The 26,023-nt window shown below is 38.8% G+C and overlaps 1 gene segment (V, D, J or C); it reads left to right on the forward strand.

Moving 5' to 3' along the window:
• Positions 1–289: 289 nt before the first annotated feature.
• Positions 290–26,023, forward strand: part of LOC116883921 — a 32,543-nt gene continuing 6,809 nt past the window's right edge. Inside the window, 3 exon segments of the C gene segment in view lie at positions 290–518; positions 626–925; positions 25,184–25,246. Of these exon segments, the coding sequence occupies positions 407–518; positions 626–925; positions 25,184–25,246 (475 nt within the window).

The following is a 26,023-nucleotide window of genomic DNA, read 5'->3' on the forward strand; positions in this document are numbered from 1 at the left end:
ATGTATAAATGAGTTGATCCCCCCCAAGAACAATTTATTTAGTAATACCCAACTGATTAAAAAATATATACAAAGTATCTAGTGCTCATGGCACGTTAAGTAATGTCAGCAAACCATTTCAAAGACCAATTTGTCATTAAGATCAGTTGTTTGTTTGTTTGTTTGTTTGTTTCCTCAGACCTAAACGAACAGCAAATCATGGAAGTTTAGACGTGGAAAGAGTATAGTAAGTGTGTTTTCATAGCATACTCAGAACAGCCTCTATGCAGTGAGCAATGGAAGAGGAAAAGATGAGGAGACTGTACTCATGCTGCCCCACCCGAGAAGAACAGCCACAACTTACGCACTGATCTGACCAACTTGTGTTGGCCAGGAAACTCAGAACTGCTCATAACTACAGCAGACCATGAAGAACCCTGGCTCACAAGCCCTCTTTCCTTTACATCTTCCCTGGAAAGCCAGCCTGGCAGATGGGAATCCACTCCTGAAAGTAGTCATATTTTCATGCCTCTTGACCTGTGAGTTGCCCCTGTCCGGTCCATGTGCAGCAGAGAAGGAAGTCAGACCAGACTGGTGTTTCTTCCCCTGCTAATAATTCATGGGTGTGTTTCTCTTTTGCTTGCAGTTGGACATGGGAAGTTGGAGCAACCTGAAATATCAATATCCAGAGCCAGAGATGAGACTGCTGAAATATCCTGTAAGGTTTTTGTTGAAAGCTTTCAAAGTGTAGCCATACACTGGTACCGGCAGAAACCAAACCAAGGTTTAGAGTTTCTATTATATGTCCTCGCAACTCCTACCGAGACTTTCTTAAATAAGAAGTACAAAAAAATGAAGGCAAGTAAAAATTCTAGTGCTTCTACATCGATATTGACAATATATTCCTTGGAGGAAGAAGACGAAGCTATCTACTACTGTTCCTACGGCTAACGCACGGCATTTGAGCTTCCAGAATAGCCTCCACAAGAACCATCCCCCCAGCTGGTGTTCCAGCCCACATCCTTCTCAGCATGGGCAGCCAGCTGCTGTTCAGCTGGGGATACCACCTGAGCCTGGGACAGCCTGAATCACTCCTTACAACACTCACAGCGTTTTCCATGCAACGATGTGGCTTCTAGCCAAGTGAAGCCTCAGGGACTCTATTGTCATCGAAGGCTGGCTTGGCACTGTTTCCTGCTGAATGAGAACATCGGGGACGAGTTCAACACGGGATGGCAGCCTCACTGCACGATTGGGTTCTTTCTTAACTGTACAGAAGTTACCCATACCTAAGTTTATAAGGAAGACAAGAGAGTTATGTGTCAAAAAAGGGGTTTAACTATTTCAGAGATAATGAATTTTATTCATGACCATCAGGAACTTTCAGAGGTTGGAAAGTCTGGCAAATTAAAATTTTTGATGCCTATTATTAGTATCCTAAGATCTTTCTAGGAAAAAATGGCTATAAGAGACGATCCTCTCCTTCCTGATATGACAGCAAAACAGAATCCTGCATGTGAGATGCAGCAAAGTGCCACCCAGGACAAAGCTGGGACCAACACGATCTGCTCTGGGAAAGCACTTTAAGTCAGTACTGGAGAGTTCTGTAAAATCAAAGAATGAAAAACCCACATAAGAACTTCAGTGACTTGAAAAGAAAAATAGCACCTGCTCTTTGCACCAACAGAGATAATAACTATCACTCATGAGTTGGAAAAGCAAAAAAAAAAAAATATTGACAACTATTTTATGTGTTTATTTTCTCATTTCTATTTGGACGATTGGGAACATTTAAAAGATGGATGCTGGGACAAAACGTTAAATGTAAAAACATAAACATTTAGGGGCCACCTTCCTAAACTCTAGTGAGGAAAAATTCTCCCTGTAGAATATTTTTATACCGACGAAATTAACAATATAGCATGTCATAGTACACTAATCATTTGTGCAGCTTACCTACAGTCTCTGAAATATCTACAGTGTGCTCATGATCCATTTCTTCTAAGGATCAGGTCAAATGATTAAACAGAGACGTCACTGACAGTTGAATGAGAGAACACTTAGGTGCTCTAAGCATCTCCCCAGGGACAGACCTAGCCCCCAGTGCCACACACTGTACTTATACTGTACAGTGTACTTATGTGTATAGTGGCTTCTGAACACGCTGCTCTACAATGAGTACAAGGAGGTCACCCAAATCTCAGCGGACATTGCATCTCACCTAATGTGTGCAGAGGCTGTGGAAAAACAGACAGTCTAAGGAGAAGGACCCGTCTAGAAAGAAGTGGACAAAAGGCTTGGATTAAGCTTCTTCTCTTTGAGCTAAGTGCTTGGTGTAGATTATTCCCCTCGATTCTCAAAAGAACAGTGCAAAGTGCCACAGTCTGAACTTTCTGATAGACTCCTGGGATGCAAACTTGATGGATGTGAGGTGATGCAGAAGAGAGAAGGGGGTACCTTACCTGTGGATCTAAAGTGACAAAATTACATGTGATTATTAAACAGTCTTTAGAGAATTGTTAACAAAATGGAAAACATTCAGTACTTTGTAGTAGTAGAAGGAATGGCCCTTAGAGGCCAAGGGAAGGAAAACAGGGGGAAAACCACTTGTATTCGTCAATGCTCATGTGTGTGTACGTGCAGGCTGCACTCATGTGATCCTATTTCTCTGTAGCCCCCCCCTTTCTGCCGCCCTTCTCATTCTAGCCCCAATATAAACTCCCTAGTAGTTTAAAACACCCACTCTAAGTGTATATTGCCACAGACAGAAGAAAAAGAAACCAAAACTTTGTAAAAGTCTCAACCTTGTGACCTTGGCAGTTCCCTAGCCTTTGTCTGGAGACCTCCAAAGGTTCATAGGAGAGGTAGCATTGGAGTCTCATGCCTTGGATTAGAAAGCCTACTACAAGATACTAGGACTGTGTTGGCTACAGAGGTGATTTATATTATAAGCTTTGAGATAAATGAACATATTTATTGACAAAAGTGAATAAATAGAAAGTTTAGAAAATAATTGTGGAAAAATATGTGATTTACAACATTCCTCATGCTGCCACAGATTTTACAGCTGCTGAGGGAAAACTTCCGTGATAAACTGCAAATTTACATGTAATAGATCTAACATGCTGATGTATTTAGTGCTGAAATTATTCATATAATATAATCATATGCATGATACACTTTGAGTATATTTTTCTACCTATGTTTTCACACTCATCCATTTCAGCACTCTATAGTTCTATGCACAAAACCAAAAGAGGATAAAGTGGCATGAACACTATAATGGTGACAGTCCCTGAACAGCAGAAGAGTCACAGACTGTGTCTGGGCCCATAAACCTGTTCTGTAAATAAAGGTTGGTCCAGATATAGCTTCCAGTTACCTGTATCCACCTAAGGATGAAGTTACAGTGAGCAGCCAAGGTGAGTAGTTGTAACTGACGCTCACACAGCCTAAGGCAGTTATTACTTGGCACTTTAAAAGAATATATGTGTTACAGCTAAGTCTGTATGTAGCTCAGTTGGTAGAATGCTTGCCCAGTACAAGGCCCTGGATTCCCTCCATGGTATTACAATAAACCTGGCATGATGGCTTCTGTACCTATGATCCCAAAACTTGGAATGCATCAAGCCTGTCAGAAGTAAATACATACAATAGATGTGTGTGTTGCTCCCAGTGGTTGCTAACTGATGAATGGCACTTATGACAGCTAATTTAATTTATTTCTCTGTGTGCCACTATTTTCTTAATGGCTCTCTGTTATAATTCCAACCTTCCCACATTAGTTGTTTAACTTTGGGTAAATTGCCTCACCTGTCTTTGACCCACTCTCTAAACTTCAAATACATATCATAAAACTAACTTGAAGGAACTGTGGCAAGGACCATATTAAATAGTAGACAATATTTTTACATGTATGTAGGCCTTGCATTTGACTAATACTCACCCACTGGAGCTGATCACATTGGTGATAGTACATACCAGAAAATGTTATTGTTATTATTTTGATTCATAATCTGAGTCCTTGTCATCATCATCATGTGATTTCCAGAACCTCATTGGGCATGCAAAAAACAAGAACAAAAAAAAAAACCATCAAGTCTTAGTCTAGTGTTACTGAGTCTGAATCTCATTTCCCAAGGACATCTGGGATACTTAAACCTGAGTCACAGAAGTCTAAGTGCCAGGCTGTTCAAGGAATGAACCAGGCCACAGCTCAGGACAACTAGAAGCTGGTCCCATTTGCATGTAACAGCTAATCTGGTGTCTCCTTTGACTTCTTGATAGAAATAGTAGATTGTTACCTGTTTTCTCTGTAGCTCAATGCACAGAAACTTTCTGACCAATGCATGTACAGTGTAGTGTGCTACCCACATATATGTATTTTTTACTTTCTTTGTAAGATTAATTAGAAAATCAGTGCAAATTTTCAGGAGCTACCTTATTTCCTAGAAAACAAGTTTCCTTCACTAACTTGAGATTTATATTCACAATTAATCCATAAGAAGATTAGTTTTTGCTTTGGGCACAAAATGCTGTCCTCTTATCAATAGCTTCACAGTGCTAATGGGAAATGGCAGAAATCAATTGGAGGGGAGTGGAACCAACATCATTGCCATTGCAACCAACTCCTCACACCCCAATCAGACTCTGCACCCACAACTGCACTCCCTGACAAGGAGATTTGTAACATTTCGAGAAAGAGATTGTATCACAGATGGTTCATGTCCATCGTTCAGGTTCGATATTTTCCCAAGGAGTATTGGGATTAAGCAATCTTACATGATGACATCTCTATCCAGGTCTGGCCTCTGGGCTCATGTTACTATGTTACTCAGAACCACCGCCCATGGTGCAAAGGTGAGTGTCTTATCTTCTCCTTTTGTGCTTTAAAATGACCACTATCAGACATATACACATTTGTAATAAGGAGGAATAGGCCTGAGAGTGCCACACTAATGTGCCCATTTAATGGTAGCATTCAAAAGTAGAATTAGAAAGGCATTTCCTTTATCTAGATTACCTAGAAGACAACGCTGATCATAACTAACAAAGTTCTCCCCACGTCTCAGACCCGTGCTCAGAAATACCAGATAATATACCAGGGCAATAATGAGCAATGAGTAGCTCCCATGATGCATGCTGGAGAAAATATTTTCAGTCCCTCTCTCCTCTTCCTCTCACCCTCCCTCCCCTCCCTCCCTCCCTCCTCCCTCTCCTCTCCTCTCCTCCTTTCCTCCTCTCACCTCTCCCCTCCTCTCTTCTTTTCCTCCTCTTCTCTCCTCCCATCTCTTCTCCACCTCACCCCTCTTTTTACTATTTATGACTCTTTCTCTCCTTCTTCCTTTCTCTTTTTCCCTCTTGTCAGTTTGTCTTCCTCTCATGCATCATTGAGTCTGTTTGTATTTTAGGAGTAACCTGATAAAGAATGTTAATCTTTCCACAAGACAATCATTTCTGACTAGAAAGGAACAAAAAACCCTCTCTCTCATAAGTGCAAGTTAAACACGTCAACCTGAAGCTGAAATCATGATTCACTGGGCTTGAGAAGGGCACATACTCTGCATGTGGAGTATTTCCGTACTTCACTGACACATACAATGGAGACATGCTAACAGGACAAGAACCTGCTTATCTAAATCAACAATTCATAAACAGCTTTCACAGGGACAATGAAGACATCTGTTGATAACCAAGTTAGGTAAACCACTTTCCACAGGAAGCTATTGGTGAAACACCATGCCCTGCTCTTCGTTCTGTAGACTCCCACTTCCTCTTCCTGTTCTAGTCTTTAATTTATTCTGGTCCTGGGTAAATTTACATTCAGTGCCTCTTATGGACAAGGGAGACAGAATGTGGCTTCTGCAAATCTTCACTCTGGCCTTCCTCAGGATTTGTGAGTATATGTCCTTCACTCAAGGAAATAGAGGCAACAGAAACACAGGGACAGTTAGGTCACACCACATTCACAGGGAGGATGATCACACAGCTGTTCAATTTGAGCCAACAAATTATACTATGATGCTGAATCCCTAAATGCACATGGAGGGGAGAGGGGAACCCACAAAACCCAGTGATTTGAATTGTACACCAAGTGTGTGCTGTTTTAATGAAATTCAAAATTTACAATTTTGAAAGTTTTCCAAAGCTTTAGCTTTTGTTATCTTTCAGACTTAGGAGGAAGCATTCTCACATCACCTCTGGTGTCATATGTCATCAAGAGAAAAGGAAATACAGCGTTTCTCAAATGCCAAATAAAAACAAGTGCTCTGAAGCCCAATACATATATACACTGGTACCGACAGAAACCAGGCCAGCCTCTCCAAAGAATGCTATGTAGTTCGTCTAGTGAAAATACTGTCTATGAGAAAGGTTTTAGTGAGGAAAGATTTGAGGCAAGGACTTGGCAGAATGACTTGCCTTCAGTCCTCAGAATACACCAAGTGACAGAAGATGACATGGGAACATATTACTGTGCATGTTGGGATACACTCTATCGAGATGCTGCACTGTTAACAAACAAAAACCCTCCACAGGAGGCTCCCCAAGACTCCCCTTTACACCTCCCACTATAACTAGACCACTCTTCCTCAACAGAAGCAAGTCATTCAGGCTGATCCCACCTGTACACACAATTACCTCCCTCCACCCACTCCCCAGAGAGATATGACCAAGATTACTGAGCATTCTTATGCTGTATGTGCTCTGAGCTTGAGCTCACCCGAAGTCCAGGGTTCCAATGCAGTGTCTCCCTCACCAAGAGCTCATAACCTCTTCTCTCCCCATCCCTGGGCCATCTCTCACCAGTGCTCCTGATGGTCTTTGCCTCCCTACCTATGGAGAACTTCCTTGAAAGGGGGCCTAAATACAGTGCTCAGGAAAGCGGATGGACTTCATAACTGAGCAAGTGAGTACAGGACGGAAAGCCCAAAGCCTTTTGAAAGAGATAGATCTGGATTCCGTTTTCTTCAGGAACACACTGAGGAGAGGAGGGTAAGCAGAGATTCTCAGCTCAGAGCCACAGTAACACTAAGTGCTCAGGACGCTAAGGACTCCTTGAATCTCCTTTGGTAGTTTGCAGCATTATAAATGACCAATCTCAGTCATTGTAAGACCGTCACTTCAGTGAGCTCTCAGCTCACATAAAAACATTCCCAAACTCAGGAAATCATGTCTTGTTCTCCCAATAACATTAAAGCAAAACTTTAATTCTTATAGGTTAATTATGAATGATTCAAAGGATGCTGTTTTCCTCAACAGAATTTCATTCACAACAGAAGACTATAACATCTTTAATTACTCCTCTTGTTATTATAAAGTAATCAAGCCAAAACAGACTACTAGAGTATCAATTGTGCATACTTAAAAGACAGTGGAGAGTCTCTCTCTCTACTATATAGAGTAGTGATACTTTTCTTCCACGTCATGAGATCGCCCACAATATTTACAAAAAAAACCCAAACAAACCTGGAAATGGTTTTAAACTTATGGAGTGAAAAAGATGTCAAGGAGAGGGCTCACTGGAATGATGCTTAAGTGAAAAGGGGTAGAGGTTTGGGAGAACAGCTCCCAGTGGGAAAGGTGTCTGCTCCTGCAGCAGGTGTCTTGATGAAGGTTGTCTTCTGGTACCCGGCAGTTCCTTTGCACCAGAAACATGATAAAAACCACCCCGAGGCACAGCTCAATCAGCAGGAACTTCGACAGCTCAGAAATAAGTCTTGCCCTCCTCCCCTGGCTCTTCGCCACAGAGCTAGGGCTGCATATTAATCCGCTGTAGCTCACATCCAGTTCATTGTCTCTGCTGCTCACCCCAAAGCCACTGGAAATGCCAGCCCCCTGGGTTTTTCTTATGTCTTTGGCTTGTGTTTGTAAGTTAATTTTGCTTCCCGTTCCCTCTCATTGCTTTTGTGTACTGAGCCAACTGGAAAAAAAGTGATTTGAAAATCTCTGATTTCTCGTCCATGCTTTTCAGATGGAGACTCCTGGATATCTCAGGATCAACTGTCCTTTACTCGAAGACCAAACAAGACAGTGCACATAAGTTGTAAGCTCTCTGGGGTCCCCCTTCAGAACACCATTGTGCACTGGTACAAACTGAAAGAAGGGGAGCCCTTGAAACGAATCTTCTATGGCTCAGCCAAAACATACAAACAAGACAAACCCCACTCCCGCTTGGAAATCGATGAGAAGGATGACGGTACCTTTTACCTGATAATTAACAATGTTGTCACATCAGATGAAGCCACATACTACTGTGCCTGCTGGGATCTCACAGTGCCTCAGCATCTGGAGGAACCTGTAAGAAAACCGTCCTGTCCCCTTGGGTGCCCTCAGTCCTGAAACCACTGAGAGCCCTCAGTGTTCTCATGCATGGGTCCACAGGTGTTGGGGTGGGGTGGGTCCTGAGGACTCCGTTTGCTCAGAGATATCAATTCAAAGGAGGAAGCTGGAGCCCAGAAATACAAGTGACTTGTCCCAAGCCAGTGACCTAGAGAGGTAACTACAACACGGTTCCCATCTCCATCCACTCCCTTTCCCTGCTTTTCTTATGGTCACTCCTAAGATAAACTTCTTTTAGCAAGACTACAGTTAATTCAAAGGGACGATGGAACAAATATCCTTGGTTTCCCTATGCCATTAGACTCCTAATGTGGCTGGCCGACATAACCCATGTCTGACTCTGCCACACAGATGAAAGGGAGATGGGAATAGACGACAGATGAATTCCTCTCTTCTCATCTCCACACTAGTCTCCCATGGCTACTTATCCATCTTCTCTCCTGAAACTTGCTCTTGGTTCTGAAGTCTTAACACCTGAAAGAGCGACTGTGGCCTAAGTAGAGTGTGAAGGGCACAGAGAACAGCTTCTTCATGAGTCTGTTGTATATTTACATAAGTCTTTGCCAGGTTTGGAAGGACCCTGATAAAAGGTTTACATTTCCTACTGTACACTGTGAAGCCATATAATCCTGGTACCTAGGGCCATGGGCCTAGCCTGACATGTGGCTTGTTACAGAGATGTTGACTGTGTCCAACACCTGTGAACCGATGTCGTGTTGCCAGAGAATGAGAACAGCAGCCACCAGACATATGCAACTGTGCTCTAGGCAAATGCTTTGCTGCAGATGTCTCCACATCCGTCAAATCAACTGATTCCAGTTCTAGTCTAACTCCAGTGTCCAAACATTTTTCTCAAACCCTTGGTTCCCATGCTCTCTACGGCAATAATGTTGATGTGTTGTGAAGAGGACAACATGTTTTTGCGGTTTTTTGTTTGTTTGTTTGTTTGTTTTTTTAGCTCATACAAGTTTTGTCTCCTCTAGTGAAAAACTAACATGAGAAGATTCGACTCTGCTTTTTAAAATATTCATTTTGTTTTTATTTATGTGTGTATGTGTGTATGTTTGTATGTATGGTGTGTGTGTGTGTGTGTGTGTGTGTGTGTGTGTGTGTATGTATGCATGTGTGTGTGTGTGTGTCCTGTGGAGGCCAGAGAGGATTTCTAAGTCCCTAGAGATAGGAGATAGAGTTACAGATAGGTATAAGCAGCTTGACTGGGCACTAGTGTGTGTATATATATATATAATAATATATTATATATATAATATATATATATCCATCGCCCGTCATGATCAGTAAGGACTTCTAAGCACTGAGACATCTCTCCAGCCCTGACCCAACTCCTCTGAACTTTCCTATAATGTGGGATTTGAAAAGTGACAGGACTTCGTTAACTGTGGTTTACCTGTTAGAAAGTCAACCACAGCTAGACCAAGGTCTGACGTGCATGAAACTGTGGTGGCACTTAGGATAGAATCATGACCCAAAGCTTTGTGGGTCTGGTGAGGCAACTCAAGTCTCCTCTAACCCTGGCCTCCTTATGTCTACACTGCCAGGTAATAAGCAGCCATGAGAGTAGTAACCACATAAGTTTGACTCAGATGGCAAAGACAAAACATCTGTTTACCATGGATGTTGCAGTATAATTGTATAATTGGGAAAAATGGAAATCAAGTATGTATATGTGTCGACTCTCAAGTTCATCAAGATTCAGTTTTCCTGGGTTCTCTTCTTACGTATTTCCTGTGTCTGCCCACTCTCTCACGTTCTTCTTGTCTATAATATGAACAGCAGACCCTTAAATCCCTGAAGAGTGAGAATTAATATGGCATTCTAAGTAAATACAGCTCACGTTCAATCATTACATATATTTCTAATTCTACAGAAAACTAGCAGAACTATCACTAGAAATTAAGGAAATGCTAAAATAATTTTTAGAAGAAATACATGAAATCCCATGCATATTAATCCCTGATTTTCATAAATTTTAAGGAGTTTACAAAATTTTTCTCAACAATATTTTTCATTTACATTTATTCTTTAACTGATATATGCAACCCAAATGTGTAAATATCCAGTAGTATGTGATTTTTTAAAAAAATCATACAATATATAATATTAAAATCAAGGCAAACATATGCATTTTCAACCCTTGTTATTTCTTCATGGTATAAAACTCAAGTCTCATCTCATTTAAAAACCACACATTACTCAGTATCTGTGGCGACCCTAATGTGTGCTTGAGTCACAATAACATGGACCGTAGCATGGCTTTGTAGCTAATGTATCCGCAGCCCTCTAGTTCTGTTCACTGTGGCAATCTGTGTGATCACTCAGTATTGTAGATGTTCATTTCATATGCAGATCCTAATACCCACCAGGCATAAATCCAAAGCTGGCTTGACCCACACCAGTCTCCCCATTCCTCCAGGATAGTGTGAAGCAATTGAATGAACAGGGTCTGCAGTCTTCAGTCTTGAACTCAAATCCCAACTCACTTTGAAACCTCCAATTCTGTGTCCCACGTGACTTCTCTTGGTCATTAAAATGCATAGATGTACTTTAAAAGTAAATGTATGAATGATAGTTACTGCCAGATTCCCTGTGGATTTTCTTCCTGTTCACTACTAAGAGTCTACAATCCAGACAGATCATTCTAGAACACAAAGAATGAAAATTTTATAGCTGAGCTGAGTATAAATTTCCACAGAAATGTGTATCACACATTCTTATTCAATACAGACAAATAATTCATATGTGCCAAATGGAGCCAGGGGCTCCATCTGCCTTGCTTGCTGTGAGAATTCCATAGACTAAGAAGTTTCTGTAACATTTGCAGTGGCATGTTACATGTTCAATATGAACAAAGCCCTCACCCACTAGCTAATAAAATGCAAAAAGAACAGTGGTAAAATCACTAAGGGGACTCACCAGCTTCAAGAGCTGTGCCCTGTGTACTTTCTAACAGTGCCCTTGAGTATGTGTTGAAGAAAAGAACCATGAACACACCCATGGCTTGCTCTTCTGCATAGGAACACGTCTGCTCTTACATAAGTATACATAACCCCTATACTAAGTGGGGTTGCAAACTCAGAGTCTGAGAATGTGAGTTATTGAAAAGTACTAATAAATCGAGCATGTAAGATATTAGGCTTGTTATTCTTTTTTTTTTCTTGGATATTTCATTATTTACATTTCAAACGTTATCCCCTTTCCAGGTTTCCTGTCTATAAGACCCCTATGCACTCCCACTCCCATACTTCTATGAGAGTGTTCCTTTCCATATCTACCTCTCCTTCCAACCCTCCAACATTCCCTTACACTGGGGGTGCAACCTTGGCGGGACCAGGGGCTTCTCCTTCCATTAGCGCACAACAAGGCCAACCTCTGCTATATATGCAGTTGGAGCCCTGGGTCTGTCCATGTATAGTCTTTGGGTAGTGGTTTAGTCCCTGGAAGTTCTGGTTGGTTGGCATTGTTGTTCTTATTGGGTTTAGTACTTTCAGTCCTTTCTCTTATTCCCCCAAAGGGGGTCCTGTGTCTTTGTTGTATGTTGGAGCATCATTTGGGTATATGCCCAGGAGTGGTATAACTGGGTCCTCAAGTAGTTCAATGTCCAATTTTCTGAGGAACATCCAGACTGATTTCCAGAGTGGTTGTACCATTTTACAATCCCACCAACAATGGAGGAGTGTTCCTCTTCCTCCACATCCTCACCTGCATCTGGTGTCACCTGAGTTTTTTGAATTTAGCCATTCTGACTAAGGTGGAATCTCAGGGTTGTTTTGATTTGCATTTCCCTGATGACTGAGGCTGTTGAACATTTCTTTAGGTACTTCTCAATCATTCTATATTCCTCTGCTGATAATTCTTTGTTTAGCTCTGTACCTCATTTTTTATTAGGGTTATTTGGCTCTCTGGGGTCTAACTTCTTGAGTTCTTTGTATATTTTAGATATTAGCCCTCTATCAGATGTAGGATTGGTAAAGATCTTTTCCCAATCTGGTGGTTGCCATTTTGTCCTTATGAGAGTGTCCTTTGCTTACAGAAGATTTGCAGTTTTATGAGGTCCCATTTGTCAATTCTTGAACTTAGAGCATAAGCTATTGGTGTTTTGTTCATGAAATTTTCCCCAGTGCACATGTGATTGAGACTCTTCACCATTTTTTCTTCTATTAGTTTGAGTGTATCTGGTTTGATGTGGAGGTCCTTGATCCACTTGGACTTAAGCTTTGTACAGGGTGATAAGAATGGATCGATCTGCATTCTTCTACATGCTGACCTCCAGTTGAACCAGCACTATTTGTTGAAAATGCTCTTTTTTCCATTGGATGGTTTTAGCTCCTTTGTCAAAGATCAAGTGACCACAGGTTTGTGGGTTCATTTCTGGGTCTTCATTTCTATTCCACTGATCTACCTGCCTGTCCCTGTACCAATACCATACAGTTTTTTTTTTATCACTATTGCTCTGTAATACTGTTTGAGGTCAGGGATAGTGATTCCCCCAGAAGGTCTTTTACTGATAAGGATAGTTTTCCATATCCTGTTTTTTGTTTTTTTATTTTTTGGGTTTTTTTGTTTTGTTTTGTTTTTGTTATACCAAATGAATTTGCAAGTTTCTCTTTCTATCTCCATGAAGAATTGAGTTGGAATTTTAATGGGGATTGCATTGAATCTATTGATTGTTTTTGGCAAAATGGCCATTTTTCCTATATTAGTCCTGTCAATCCATGAGCATGGGAGGTCTTTCCATCTTCTGAGATCTTCAATTTCTTTCTTCAGAGACTTGAAGTTCTTGTCATACACATCTTTCATTTACTTGGTTAGAGTCCCACACAGGTATTTTATGTTATTTGGGACTATTGGGGATGGTGTCATTTCCCTAATTTCTTTTTCAGCCTGTTTATCCTTTGAGAAGAGGAAGGCTACTGATTTGTTTGAGTAAATTTTATACCCAGTCAGTTTGCTGAAGTTGTTTATCGCCTAGTAGTTCTCTGGTGGAACTTTTAGGATCACTTAATTATACTATCGTATCATCTACAAATAGTGATATTTTGACTTCTTCCTTTCCATTGTGTATCCCTTTGACCTCCTTTTGTTGTCTGATTGCTCTGGCTAGGACTTCAAGTACTATATTGAATAAGTAGGGAGATTGAATAAATAGTGGGATTGCTTCAAGTTTCTCTCCATTTAGTTTAATGATAGCTACTGGTTTACTGTATATTGCTTTTACTATGTTTAGGTATGGGCCTCGATTTCCTGGTCTTTCTAGGACTTTTATCATGAACAGCTGTTGAATTTTGTCAAATGCTTTCTCAGCATCTAATGAAATGATCATGTGTTTTTTTTTCTTTTGAATTTGTTTATATAGTTGATAGATTTATTATGTTGATAGATTTCCAAATATTGAACCATCCTTGCATAACTAGGATGAAGCCTACTTGATCATGATCGATGATCGTTTTAATGTGTTGTTGGATTCCCTTTGAGAGAATTTTGTTGAGTATTTTTATGTTGATATTCATAAAATAAATTGGTCTGAAGTTCTCTTTCTCTGTTGGGTCTTTGTGTGGTTTAGGTATAAGAGTAATTGTTGCTTCATAGAAGGAATTGGGTAGTGCTCTATCTGTTTCTATTTTGTGGAATAGTTTGGACAGTATTGGTATGAGGTCTGATAGAATTCTGCATTGAACCCATCTGGACCTGGGCTCTTTTTAGTTGGGAGATTTTTAATAACTGCTTCTATTTCTTTAGGAGTTATGTGGTTGTTTAGATGGTTTATCTGTTCTTGATTTAACTTCAGTACCTGGTTCTTGTTTAGAAAATTGTCCATTCCCTCCAGATTTTCCAGTTTTGTTGAATATAGGCTTTTGTAGTAGGATCTGATGATTTTTTGAATTTCCTCCTTTTCTGTAGCTTTGTCTCCATTTTCATTTCTGATTTTGTTAATTTGGACACACTCTCTGTACCCTCTGGTTAGGCTGGCTGAGGGTTTATCTAGTTAACTGATTTTCTCAAAGAACCAGCTCCTGGTTTTATTCATTCTCTGTATAGTCCAATTTGTTTCTACTTGGTTGATTATAGCCCTGAGTTTGATTATTTCCTGCTTTCTACTCCTCTTGGGTATATTTGCTTCTTTTTGTTCTAGAGCTCTTAGATGTGCTGTCAGGCTGCTGATATATGCTCTTTCCTGTTTCTTTCTGCAGGCACTCAAAGCTATGAGTTTTCCTCACAGCTTTCACTGTGTCCCATAAGTTTGGGTATGTTGTACCTTCATTTTCATTAATTTCTCAGACGTCTTTAATTTCTTCCTTTATTTCTTCCTTGATCAAGTTATCATTGAATAAAGCATTGTTCAACTTCTATGTATATGTGGGTGTTCTTTCCTTATTGTTGTTATTGAAGACCAGCCTTAGATAATGGTGATCTGATAGAGAAAGAACCCCAAATTTGGGGAGACTCTCGCTCCAGTCTCGGGATGGTGTGCCCCAGGAAACACGAGTAGCCGATCTTGATGTAACAACAGGAGGTAGCTTTATTAACGAGATCTCGGGCCGACACGTATCTCACGCAGGAGATAGAGGAGCCGACCTCGAGCATCTAAAGGCAGGGGTTTATATAGGGAAAGCCAGGGGACTTCGCGCGGTTATACATAATTGGCTGATTCAAATGGTGCACAGTTACTTTTGGTGCGGAGTTACATCAGCAAAGAATACGTGTAATCTCGCATCTCAGCAATGTGGGTAGGTGACTTATTTCACTCAGCAGGGGGATGACTCATCTTTAGGGAGTGAAGGAAGGGGAGGGAGTGGCTCCAGATAGCCAGTGTCCTTGGGGGCTGATAGCCGGGGCTGGTGAGCCCTATCTCAAATTCTCTCAGGCATGTCAGGACTTTGTTTGTGACTGACTTTTTGAAATTTATCTCTTCAATAGGATGCATGGGATTATTTCTATCGTTCTATATCTGTTGAGGCCTGTTTTATGACTGATTATATGGTCAATTTTGGAGAAGGTACCATGAGGTGGTGAGAAGAGGGTATATCCTTTTGTTTTAGGATGGAATGTTCTATAAAAATCTGTTAAGTCCATTTGGTTCATAACTTCTGTTTGTCTCTCTATGTCTCTGTTTAATTTCTGCTTTCATGATCTGTCCATTGATGAGAGTGAGGTGTTGAAATCTCCTACTATTATTGTGTAAGGTGCAATGTGTGCTTTGAGCTTTAGTAAGGTTTCTTTTATGTATGTAGGGGCCCTTGTATTTGGAGCACAGATATTTAGGATTGATAGTTCATCTTGGTGGATTTTTCTTTTGCTGAATATAAAGTGTCATTCCTTATCTTTTTTGATGACTTTTGGTTGAAAGTCGATTTTATTTGATATTAGAATGGCTACTCCAGCTTGTTTCTTCCAATCATTTGCTTGGAAAGTTGTTTTTCAGTCTTTCACTCTGAGGTAGTGTCTGTCTTTGTCTGTGAGATGTGTTTCCTGTAGGTAGCAAAATTCTGGGTCCTCTTTATGTATCCAGTCTGCTAGTGTATGTATTTTTATTTGGGAATTGAGTTCATTGATATTGAGAGATATTAAGGAATAGTGATTGTTGCTTCCTGTTATTTTCTTATTTAGAGGTGGAATTATGTTTGATTTCATTACAAGGAGTTTACTTTCGTGCTTTTTCTAGGATATAGTTTCCATCCTTCTGTTGGAGTTTTCCATCTACTATCCTTTGTAGGCCTGGATTTATAAAAAGATATTGTGTAAAGATATTGTGGTTTTGTCATGGAATATTTTTATTTCTCTATTTGTGTTAATTGAGAGTTTTGCTGGATATAGTAACCTGGGCTAGCATTTGTGTTCTCTTAGGGTCTGTGTGACATCTCCCAAGGATCTTCTGGCTTTCATAGTCTCTGGTGAGATGTTTGCTGTAATTCCTATAGATCTGCCTTTATATGTTACTTGACCTTTTTCCCTTACTGCTTTTAATATGCAGTATTTGTAATCTTTGTATTGTGCATTTGTTCTTTTGACTATGATTATGTGATGGGAAGAATTTCTTTTCTGGTCCAATCTATTTGGAGTTCTGTAGGCTTCTTGAATGTTTATGGAAATCTCTTTCTTTAGGTTAGGGAAGTTTTCGTCTGTAATTTATTGAAGATATTTACTGGCCCTTTAAGTTGGGAGTCTTCACTCATTTCTATACCTATTATCCTTAGGTTTGATCTTCTCATTGTGTCCTGGATTTCCTAGATGTTTTGGGCTAGGATTTTTTTTGCAGTTTTCATTATCTTTGGTGGTTGTGTTGATGTTTACTATGGTATCTTCTGCCCCTGACATTCTCTCTTCTAACTCTTGTGTTCTGTTGGTGATGCTTGCATCTATGACTCCTGATCTCTTCTCTACATTTTCTATCTCTAGGGTTGTCTCCCTTTGTGCTTTCTTTATTGTTTCTATTTCCATTTTTAAATTCTGGATGGTTTTGTTCAATTCCTTTACCTGTTTGGTTGTGTTTTCCTGTAATTCTTTAAGGGATTTTTGTGTTTTCACTTTAAGTGCTTCTTGTTTACTTGTGTTGTCCTGTATTTCTTTAAGGGAGTTATTTATGTGCTCCTTAAAGTCCTCCATCATCATCATAAAACATGATTTTAAATCCAAATCTTGCTTTTCTGGTGTGTTTGGATATCCAGTATTTGCTTTGGTGGGAAAATTGAGCTCCGATGCTGCCAAGTAGTCTTGGTATCTGTTGCTTAGGTTCCTGCGCCTGCCTCTCGTCATCAGGTTGTCTCTGGTGCTAGCTTGCCTTACTGTCTATGACAGTGGCTTGACCCTCCTGTAGGCCTGTCTGTCAGCACTCCTGTAGACCTGTTTTTCTGTTTTCTTTCAACTGGTTCTGGGACCAGAGAGCTCTGCTCTCAGGTGTGTAGGTGCTCCTGGTGACTGGCTTCCAGCTCTTGGTGCAGGCAGGAACCAGAAGGATCCTGCCCCTGACTGCTCCTAGGTCCTTGTGCCCAGGGGGCACAGATCAAACTAGGTGATTTCCTCTTGGGTCAGGAATGTGGGCAAAGAGTAGTCCTCTCTGAGTTCTCAGGATATCTGCACTTCTGAAGGTCCAGCTCTCTCCTCCATGGGATTTGGGTGCAGGGAGCTGTGTGACAGATTCAGTTCAGTTCCAGGCACAGACCAATGCTTGTTTTTCTTAAGATAATGTTATACTTATTTGTTTTCTTATTGGAAATCTCTGCAAATTACTCAAATATAATAGTATTACAATTGATAATTTCTAGAAAATTACTCAATGTAAAAAAAAAGGTTACTATTGGAGGAGTTAAAGAAAGTCTTGAAGGAGCTGAAGGAGCTTGCATCCCCATAAGAACAACAATACCAACCAACCAGAACTCACAGGGACTAAACCACCATCCAAAGAATACACATGGACAGACCCATGGCTCCAGCCTCATATATAGCAGAGGATGACCTTGTTGGGCACCAATGGGAGGAGAAGCCCTTGGTCCTGCCAAGGCTGGACCACTCAGGACAGAGGAATGTCAAGGCGGGGAGACAGGAACGATTGGGTGGGTGGGTGGGAGAACCCCCTCATAGAAGCGGGGGAGGGGTTTATAGACTGAGAAACTGAGAAAAGTGACAACATTTGAAATGTAAATTTAAAAAATCCAATAAAAAAAAGAAGGCAACCAAACCTTGAAGTATGGTATTACTTTCATCAGAAAACAAATTTGTCTGAATATTCTCAACTATGAAAGTTGTCATTTTCAAACTTGCAAAGCAATACAAAGTTTTACACAATCACATTAAAACTTGAGTTTTATGATGCTTCATTTACACCTTATTTGCATATTTATTTATTCAGCCCTTGCTTTGAACTAGGATCTAAGTTGTCTTCACTAGCCATCCCAAGGCCTGGATGAATGATGAATATGTATGTATGGGGGTATGTGTGCATGTGCGTATGTGTAATAAAGCAAGGTCAGAAGGAAAGCTACTGAAGCACCAAGTCTAAGATGTTTTTGTGCTTTATTAAAATGTAAATCAGACTGGCAAGATGGCTTAGGAAGTGAAGGATCTTGTTACCAAGCCTGTTGATCTGAGTTTAGCCCTTCGGATCCACAGACTGATCTGCAAAAGTTGTCCTCTGAGCGCTACATGAAAACACACACACACACACACACACACACAGACACACACACACACTAAATAAATAAATGTAAAAATATTAAAATGCTCTGTGCCTCAAGTTTCATATCACTAGTTAGAGAAATCATTTCTGAGCACTTACTGTATTGGATGTCTATTCTAGAAACATCATTTTATTTAAACCTCACTAAGTCCTGCAATGTGGATCTCATCATCTTGGATGAGGACACTTGATCCTTCAGAACTGAATGCATTCAAGGCCATATCACTGAGAATAGAAGCACTCCATCTGATGCTCCACTTTTGGACTAAATGCTTCTTGGCCATCTATTTCAATGTTCTGAGGGAATCATTTAACTTTCTATATGATGACTTTCAAACACTGCTAAGCCTCTCAGCGTTCACCCCAGCCACTTGCTAATCCTCACTGTTGGCAGCAACTGACTCTGATTCCTTTCTTTCACCTCCAAGTTGTGTCCTCCCTACTTAGGAATTTTTACTCTGGGGTAATTATACCACTTTTCTCCATAGAGCCTCCAGTAACTCCTGCTTGACTTTTCTCTTAGAAACATTCATTTGAAAATACTGTCAATTTTAATATCCCACACTAAATTTCTTAAATACACAATTCATGATGGCTAGGAGGATCTATGGAATTTTTAAACCTAGGGAATGGAATACAATATGCTTCAACATATTCTTTCTTGTATATTCAGAACTGCCATTTTCAATTTAGTTTTGAACTTATCTTAAGTGGAAGTTAGATTTTTCTAAATATTTCTAGTGGATAATTGTTGGCTAATAATAGACATACAGCCAATGATTATAATTCAATTCTGAAATGCTATATTGCCTTTGTGGTATATTAATTGTTCAAAGGGATTTCACTGTCACACTTACAAAGTTGAGGATGGCTTTGAACTCCTCATGCTCCTACCTCTACTTCCTGGCTGATAGGATTATAATTTTGAGCCATTGCCCCTGGCTTCTGTTATTCTTTCTTTCTACCCCTCCCCTAACCTCAATTTCTCTTCTCCATTTTCACTATTCTCATATTTAGTTTCAGGCCATTTTTTTCCTCATCACTTCTACCAATGAGGAAAATGGAACATGCTAGATTAGTCTTTGTGAGAGTGACTTATTCCACTTAAAATGATTATCTCCAATCACTTCTCTTTCTTATGAAACATATAACTTATGGAAGTTTTTGATTGATGTGTATGTACATCAAAAATTTCTTTATCCATTCATCAAAATTGATCCCATATTTATGATATTGCCTAGTCTTGCAATGCCTCAAATGTGCAGATATCTCCATAATAAGCTGATTTTGAATCTTTGGGAGTACTAATACAGAAGTAGAATGGTTGGATAATATTGAAATTCTACTTTATTTTTTTGATGAACTCTTTCTTATGCTGACCTTTGAAATGGCTATACTGTTCCATAATGGCTCCTTACAATTACCCCTGCCATCATTTTTTAAATTTGTTGATTCTGTTAATAGAAACCATTCTCACTAGGAAGGGATGCGATTTTCATTTCTGCTTCTCTGTTGACTGAAGATTTTGATCACATTTTCAACTATTTATTGGCCATTTAAACATTATTTAAGAAATAGCTGCATTTTATTGACCATTTTTTATTGGACTAGGAAGTGTGTGTTTCTGATATTCAACTTTTGAAATCTTTATATAATCTAGATACTAATCCTTTGTCAGATGAATATTGACAGAGACTTTATCCGATTTGTAAGGCTGTTTCTTCACTCTGTTGGTTGTTCTTTCTCTAATAAGCTTTTTAATTAATTCAATGCAAACACATTAATACAAACATGCTTTTGTTCCCTGAGCTATTTAGAATCTTCTAGAGGAAGTTATTTTCTATGTCCAGAGTTGAGGTGTTTGTGAGAAACTATGGTTTTCACTTATACTTGAGACTCAGAGAAGTGAAAAATGAAGCAATTTTATTCACAACACTGAAAAACTAAGTATCAGCTTAGGATGGCAGGCACCCCTTTGAGAAAAGAACATAAAATACCTGAGCACATGACTCTTCCTTCCCTTTCATGATAATCAGGAAGATATATTATTATATGTCATCTAGATCTTAAGTTTTCTCAACAAAACCCATGTGTGGGTACATCTCTACTGAAGCATCCGCATTTTGGTCTTCCTTCTTCTTGACCTGCATATGGTCTGTGGATTGTATCTTAGGTTTTCAAAGATTTTGGGCTAATATCCACTTATCAGTGAGAACATACCATATGTGTTCTTTTATGACTGGGTGACCTCACTCAGGATGATATTTTCTAGTTTTATCTGTTTGCCTAAGAATTTCCTGAAGTCGCTGTTTTTATACCTGAGTAGTACTACATTGTGTAAATGTACCACATTTTCTGTATCCATTCCTCTGTTGAAGGATGTCCGGGTTGTTTCCAGCTTCTGGTTATTATAAATAAGTCTGCTTTGAACATAGTGGAGCATGTGTCTTTGTTGTATGTTGGAGCATCTTTTGGGTATATGCCCAGGAGTGGTATAGCTGGGTCCTCAGGTAGAATGTCCAATTTTCTGAGGAACCTTGAGACTGATTTCCAGAGTGGTTGTACACTCGGCAATCCCATCAACAATGGAGGAGTGTTCCTCTTCCTCCACATTCTCGCCTGCATCTGCTATCACCTGAGTTTTGATCTTAATCATTCTGACTGGTGTGAGGTGGAATCTCAGGGTTGTTTTGATTTGCATTTCCCTGATGAATAAGGATGCTGAGCATTTATTTAGGTACTTTGAAGTCATTGGATAATCTTCTGATGAGAATTCTTTATTTAGTTCTGTACCCCATTTTTAAGAGGGTTTTTTGGTTCTTTGGAGTCTAACTTCTTGAGTTCTTTGTATATATCAGATATTAGCCCTCTTTTAGATGTAGGATTGGTAAAGATCTTTTCCCAATCTTTTGGTTGCCATTTTGTCCTATTGATAGTGTTCTTTGCCTTACAGAAGCTTTGCAATTTTATGAGGTCCCATTTGTCAATTGATGATCTTAGAGTATAAGCCACTGGTGTTCTGTTCAGGAATTTCCCCTTCTGCCTATGTGTTCAAGGCTCTTCCCCACTTTCTCTTCAATTAGTTCCAGTGTATCTGGTTTTATATGGAGGTCCTTGATCCATTTGGACTTGAGCTTGTACAGGAGATAAGAATGGATCAATTTGGGTTGGGGATTTAGCTCAGCGGTAGAGCACTTGCCTAGCACGCGCAAGGCCCTGGGTTCAGTCCCTAGCTCCGAAAAAAAAAGAAGAAAAAAGAATGGATCAATTTGCATTTTTCTACATTCAACCCACTTTAGATGAATTCTTTTGTAGAAGATGAAAAATGAGACTGTAATTTCAGGCTTCTATGTAGAGTACCTACTTTCACCAGGGCCACTTAATAAGTAGATATTGTCTATTCGCTTTTATTAAGAACCATAGTTGTGCTGAATGAATTTATTTCTAGATCCTCTATTCTATTTCTTTGTTCTACATGTCTAATCTATGTGCTGGTACCACAGTGGGGATTTTTGTTCCTGTATTTGTCTAGAGTTTTGTTTAATATAAAGTGTTATAATTCTTTCAAAATTGCTCTTATTGCTTAGGCTACTTTGCTGTTTAATGCCTTTTGTGGTTCCATATAAATTTAATGACTTTTTTTTGCTTCTCTGAAGAATGTATCTGGAATTTTTATGGGCACTCCCAACTTAACACACTTTTCTGTAGTTTTTTGTGTAGGGTTGAGACCATGTGGGCTGTTCCCTTACCAGTTTGGTCTGTTCATTGAGTTGATTCTTGTTCAGCTCACATGTGGGTAGTCATGTTGGTAAGACTTTTTGTGTAGAGCTTCTGGTGTTGTAGACATATAACACGTGCATCGTTTTATAAACATTTATTTTGCATTTATTTTAAATGTTATGTGAATAAGTGTTTTGCTTGAATATATTTATGTGCACTTTTTGCATTCCTGGTGCCCATGAGGCCAGAAGATGACATTGGATCTCCTGGAACTGGAGTTCCATTATACCCAGGTCCTCTGAAAAAGCTGTCAGTGATTTTAACTACCTAGCCATTTCTTCAGTTCCTTAGATTACTTTTAACAATGTAGCCATTAAAACAAGATTTATTCTGCTTATCTACAAACAAAGTCTTTCCACCTTCAACTGTCTTCTCTAATTTCTTCCTTGACTGGTTTTATAGTTTTCACTACACTTTGATCTATAATTAATATTTTGATCACCTACATATTGTTCGACAATTTCTATGAAAAATTTGTTTCACTACTTTCTGATTCTTGCATCTACAGTACTTGTAATGAATCCAGAGCCATATGTAAGTGTTATACCAGGAAGCCAAACTCATAGCCCTCTCTTTATCTTTAATTTTTGAGGCAGGGTCTCAATAGATTGTCCAAACTCACTAAGAACCCACTCTTTCCTATGGTGGATTTAAATTAGTAATACTCCAGCCTGAGTCTCCTAATTAACTAAGATTATGGACAACAGTCCTAGCTGAGACTTTTGTTATTTAATGTTCATGAATCCTCACAGACTCTATAATATTATTTATCCAAATTGTAGCACTCTCACTTAAGAATGAAAAAGGTAAACTACTACAGTAGTTCAGATCGAAATTGTAGCTAGCATATACTGGATTCCTGAGAATTGTAGCTTTTCTCTATAATTGTGTTTCTTTGTGAACTCAGATTTTAGCAGACAATTCATAAACTTGATACTGTGTTTTCATATAGTTCTTATTTTTTTCTGTTTTCTTTCTGTTTATTTTTGAGATTGTATTTTAATTACATTTCACCCTGCCCTTTCTTTCCTTCAAACTCTCTTATACTCTTCTCTGCTCTTCTGCAAATTTATGTCCTCTTTTGTCATTAATTGTTATTACATTCATATATGTATTGTATGTACATATATATTTCTAAGTATAACTTTTTCTGTCCATACAATAGTACTTGTATATATCTTTTCAGAGCTGATTGTTTGGAATTGAACAGTCAATTGATGTCCCTAAAGAGGACCACCTCTCTCACTCCCAGCTTAACACACTTTTCTGTAGTTCTTTGTGTAGGGTTGAGACCATGTGGGCTGTTCCCTTACCAGTTTGGTCTGTTCATTGAGTTGATTCTTGTTCAGCTCACATGTGGGTAGTCATGTTGGTAAGACTTTTTGTGTAGAGCTTCTGGTGTTGTAGACATATTATCACAGCAAATGAACGTACCCTCTGGATCTTAGAATCTTTCTTCCCTCTCTTCTATAATGTTCCTTAGGTTATATGTGTGGGAGTCTTTTATAGATGTAATGTTTGGGATTGTGTTCCACAACTCTGCTTTTTGATTGGTTACAGTTTCTGTAATTTTTCCAAGTGTTACAAAGAGAACTTTCCTTGATGAGGACTAAAGACTATACTTATCTGTAGGTATAAGGACAAATATTTATAGATTGTTGTTAGGAATTATGCTGGTTTAATACATTAGTAGTTGGAGACTCTGTGCAAACAAACATGACCTCACTAGCCCTAAAGTAGGTTTACGTGCCGGGCATGGTATACTTCTTGTTGAGGATCTTAAGTCCAATAAGAGCTGCTGGTTACTGCCAAGATACATATGCCACTATTTTTTATAAATGCAATGAAACATTTTATCTCATTAAAATTTACATTTTATTTTATGTATTCACATGTGTGTGTGTGTGTGTGTGTGTGTGTGTGTGTGTGTGTGGTGTGAATGTACACATGCCACAGCAAGCATGCAGAGAGAGAAAGACAACTAACAGAGCTGGGTGTCTTCTTCCACCATGTGTGTTTCAGAAATCAAAATAGAGTCCTCCATTTGTCAGTAAGTTCCTTTACCTACTGAGCTATTTTGCTGTAGTTACTCTTTTGCATTTTAAATTAGTTTATAATTCTATAAATTTAGACAAATCTTAAGACTTCTAATAATTCCACTCCTAGCTTTGGAACAAGGACTAACAGTGGACACCAGAAACTGAGAACACATCCTGCCTGTGTAAAGTACAAAGGGTAAGAAAGTGTCCTAAGTAGTAGAATATTAAAATTATCAGTTAAAATACTATTTTTAATCAGCCAATAAGTTAACCAATCAAACTTTACAACACTTTGCACATATGGTTTTTACATAACTTTCTTTATTCTAATAAGCCATGACATATTACATTTTTTCATTGACATGGATAAAATAATGGTTCTTGATATCAACTAATAATGGCAGCTTTTTGAACATATAAAGAAGAAACATTGGTGCTTGTGAGAACAAAAAAAAAAAAAAACCACATTCCTTTGATGTAAACACTGAACAGTTTCAACACAACCGAACTCCTGGAAATTAAAAACAAAGCAATTCTTAGAATATTTTATCTAATTACTTGGAAAAAACAGTTTGTAAACCCAACAAACTTAATAGTTTGTTAGCCCAACTCACTTCTTTTCCAACTGAACTCCCTTTATTTTCTGTTGGTGCTTTTCAATTATTACTACCTCCAGGAAGAACACTGTATGAGCTTATTTGTGACGAAGGTTCCAAAGTATCAGATACCACACAATTTCTATGCAATGGCTTTTTAAGGAACCCAGAAGATCAGTTTATGAGGACAAATTTTAGCCTGTTTGTCTTGGCACAAATGTCTGGAAAAGCTTCAGATTTTTGTAGAAGCTGTGAACACTGTGATAGCTCGGGCTGGAGCAAAGTATTTGCAGAAGGAACTAAACTCATAGTAATTCCTGCTGGTAAGTAACTTTTTTCTGCTTCATTCCAGTGATAAAAAGTACATATATGGTTGTAGAAAAATAGAAATCTACTATTATCTACTGTATCTGACTACAATATTCTTAGTCATTTTTCGGGATATATTTCTAGATATGACAACAAAAACTACTTTGTAATAGTTTTCCCTCCAGAAAACATTGAAGCTCTGTGTTTAGAATGCAAAGAGGAAGTGGGAGTCATTTTGAGGATCATGTGCATAGATTATTGGGGTAAATCTTTGCTTCGAGATACTGCTGTAAAAGTTATTTTAAGTGTGAGTCCTCAAAAATTGAGTTTTGATGATGACACTTATATGTATTTTTAAATATAACTTAGTGCTACATTCTCCAAAATGAAATCCTTATTATTAGTTTTGATCATAATTCACAGCAAATTACAGTAGAACATGAATAAAGCCATGTTTTATTTGTTTAACTTCATATTGGGTAGATTGTGATTAGTCACAATTTGCGTCACTCTGAGTCTTGAAATATTATCTGGAAGATTTTCAGTTGGAATTTGTAGTTTTTCCAAACTACTTCTGTCCAGTGTCCACAAAAAAAAAGACTATTCATGAATTTACATCTTCATTTGACTATTATTACATTTGATTTCTTTAATTTGACTTTTTATAACACCTTCATTGTCTAATTATTAGTAGTTATACCTAGATACATGGTTACTGCTTTTATTTCTTTATGAAAAGGAAATTTCAATTAACTCTAAATTATATTCTAGGCTAAGGACTGATCTATAAA

The sequence above is a fragment of the Rattus rattus genome, chromosome 14 (assembly GCF_011064425.1).
Source record: "Rattus rattus isolate New Zealand chromosome 14, Rrattus_CSIRO_v1, whole genome shotgun sequence".
NCBI lineage: Eukaryota > Metazoa > Chordata > Mammalia > Rodentia > Muridae > Rattus > Rattus rattus.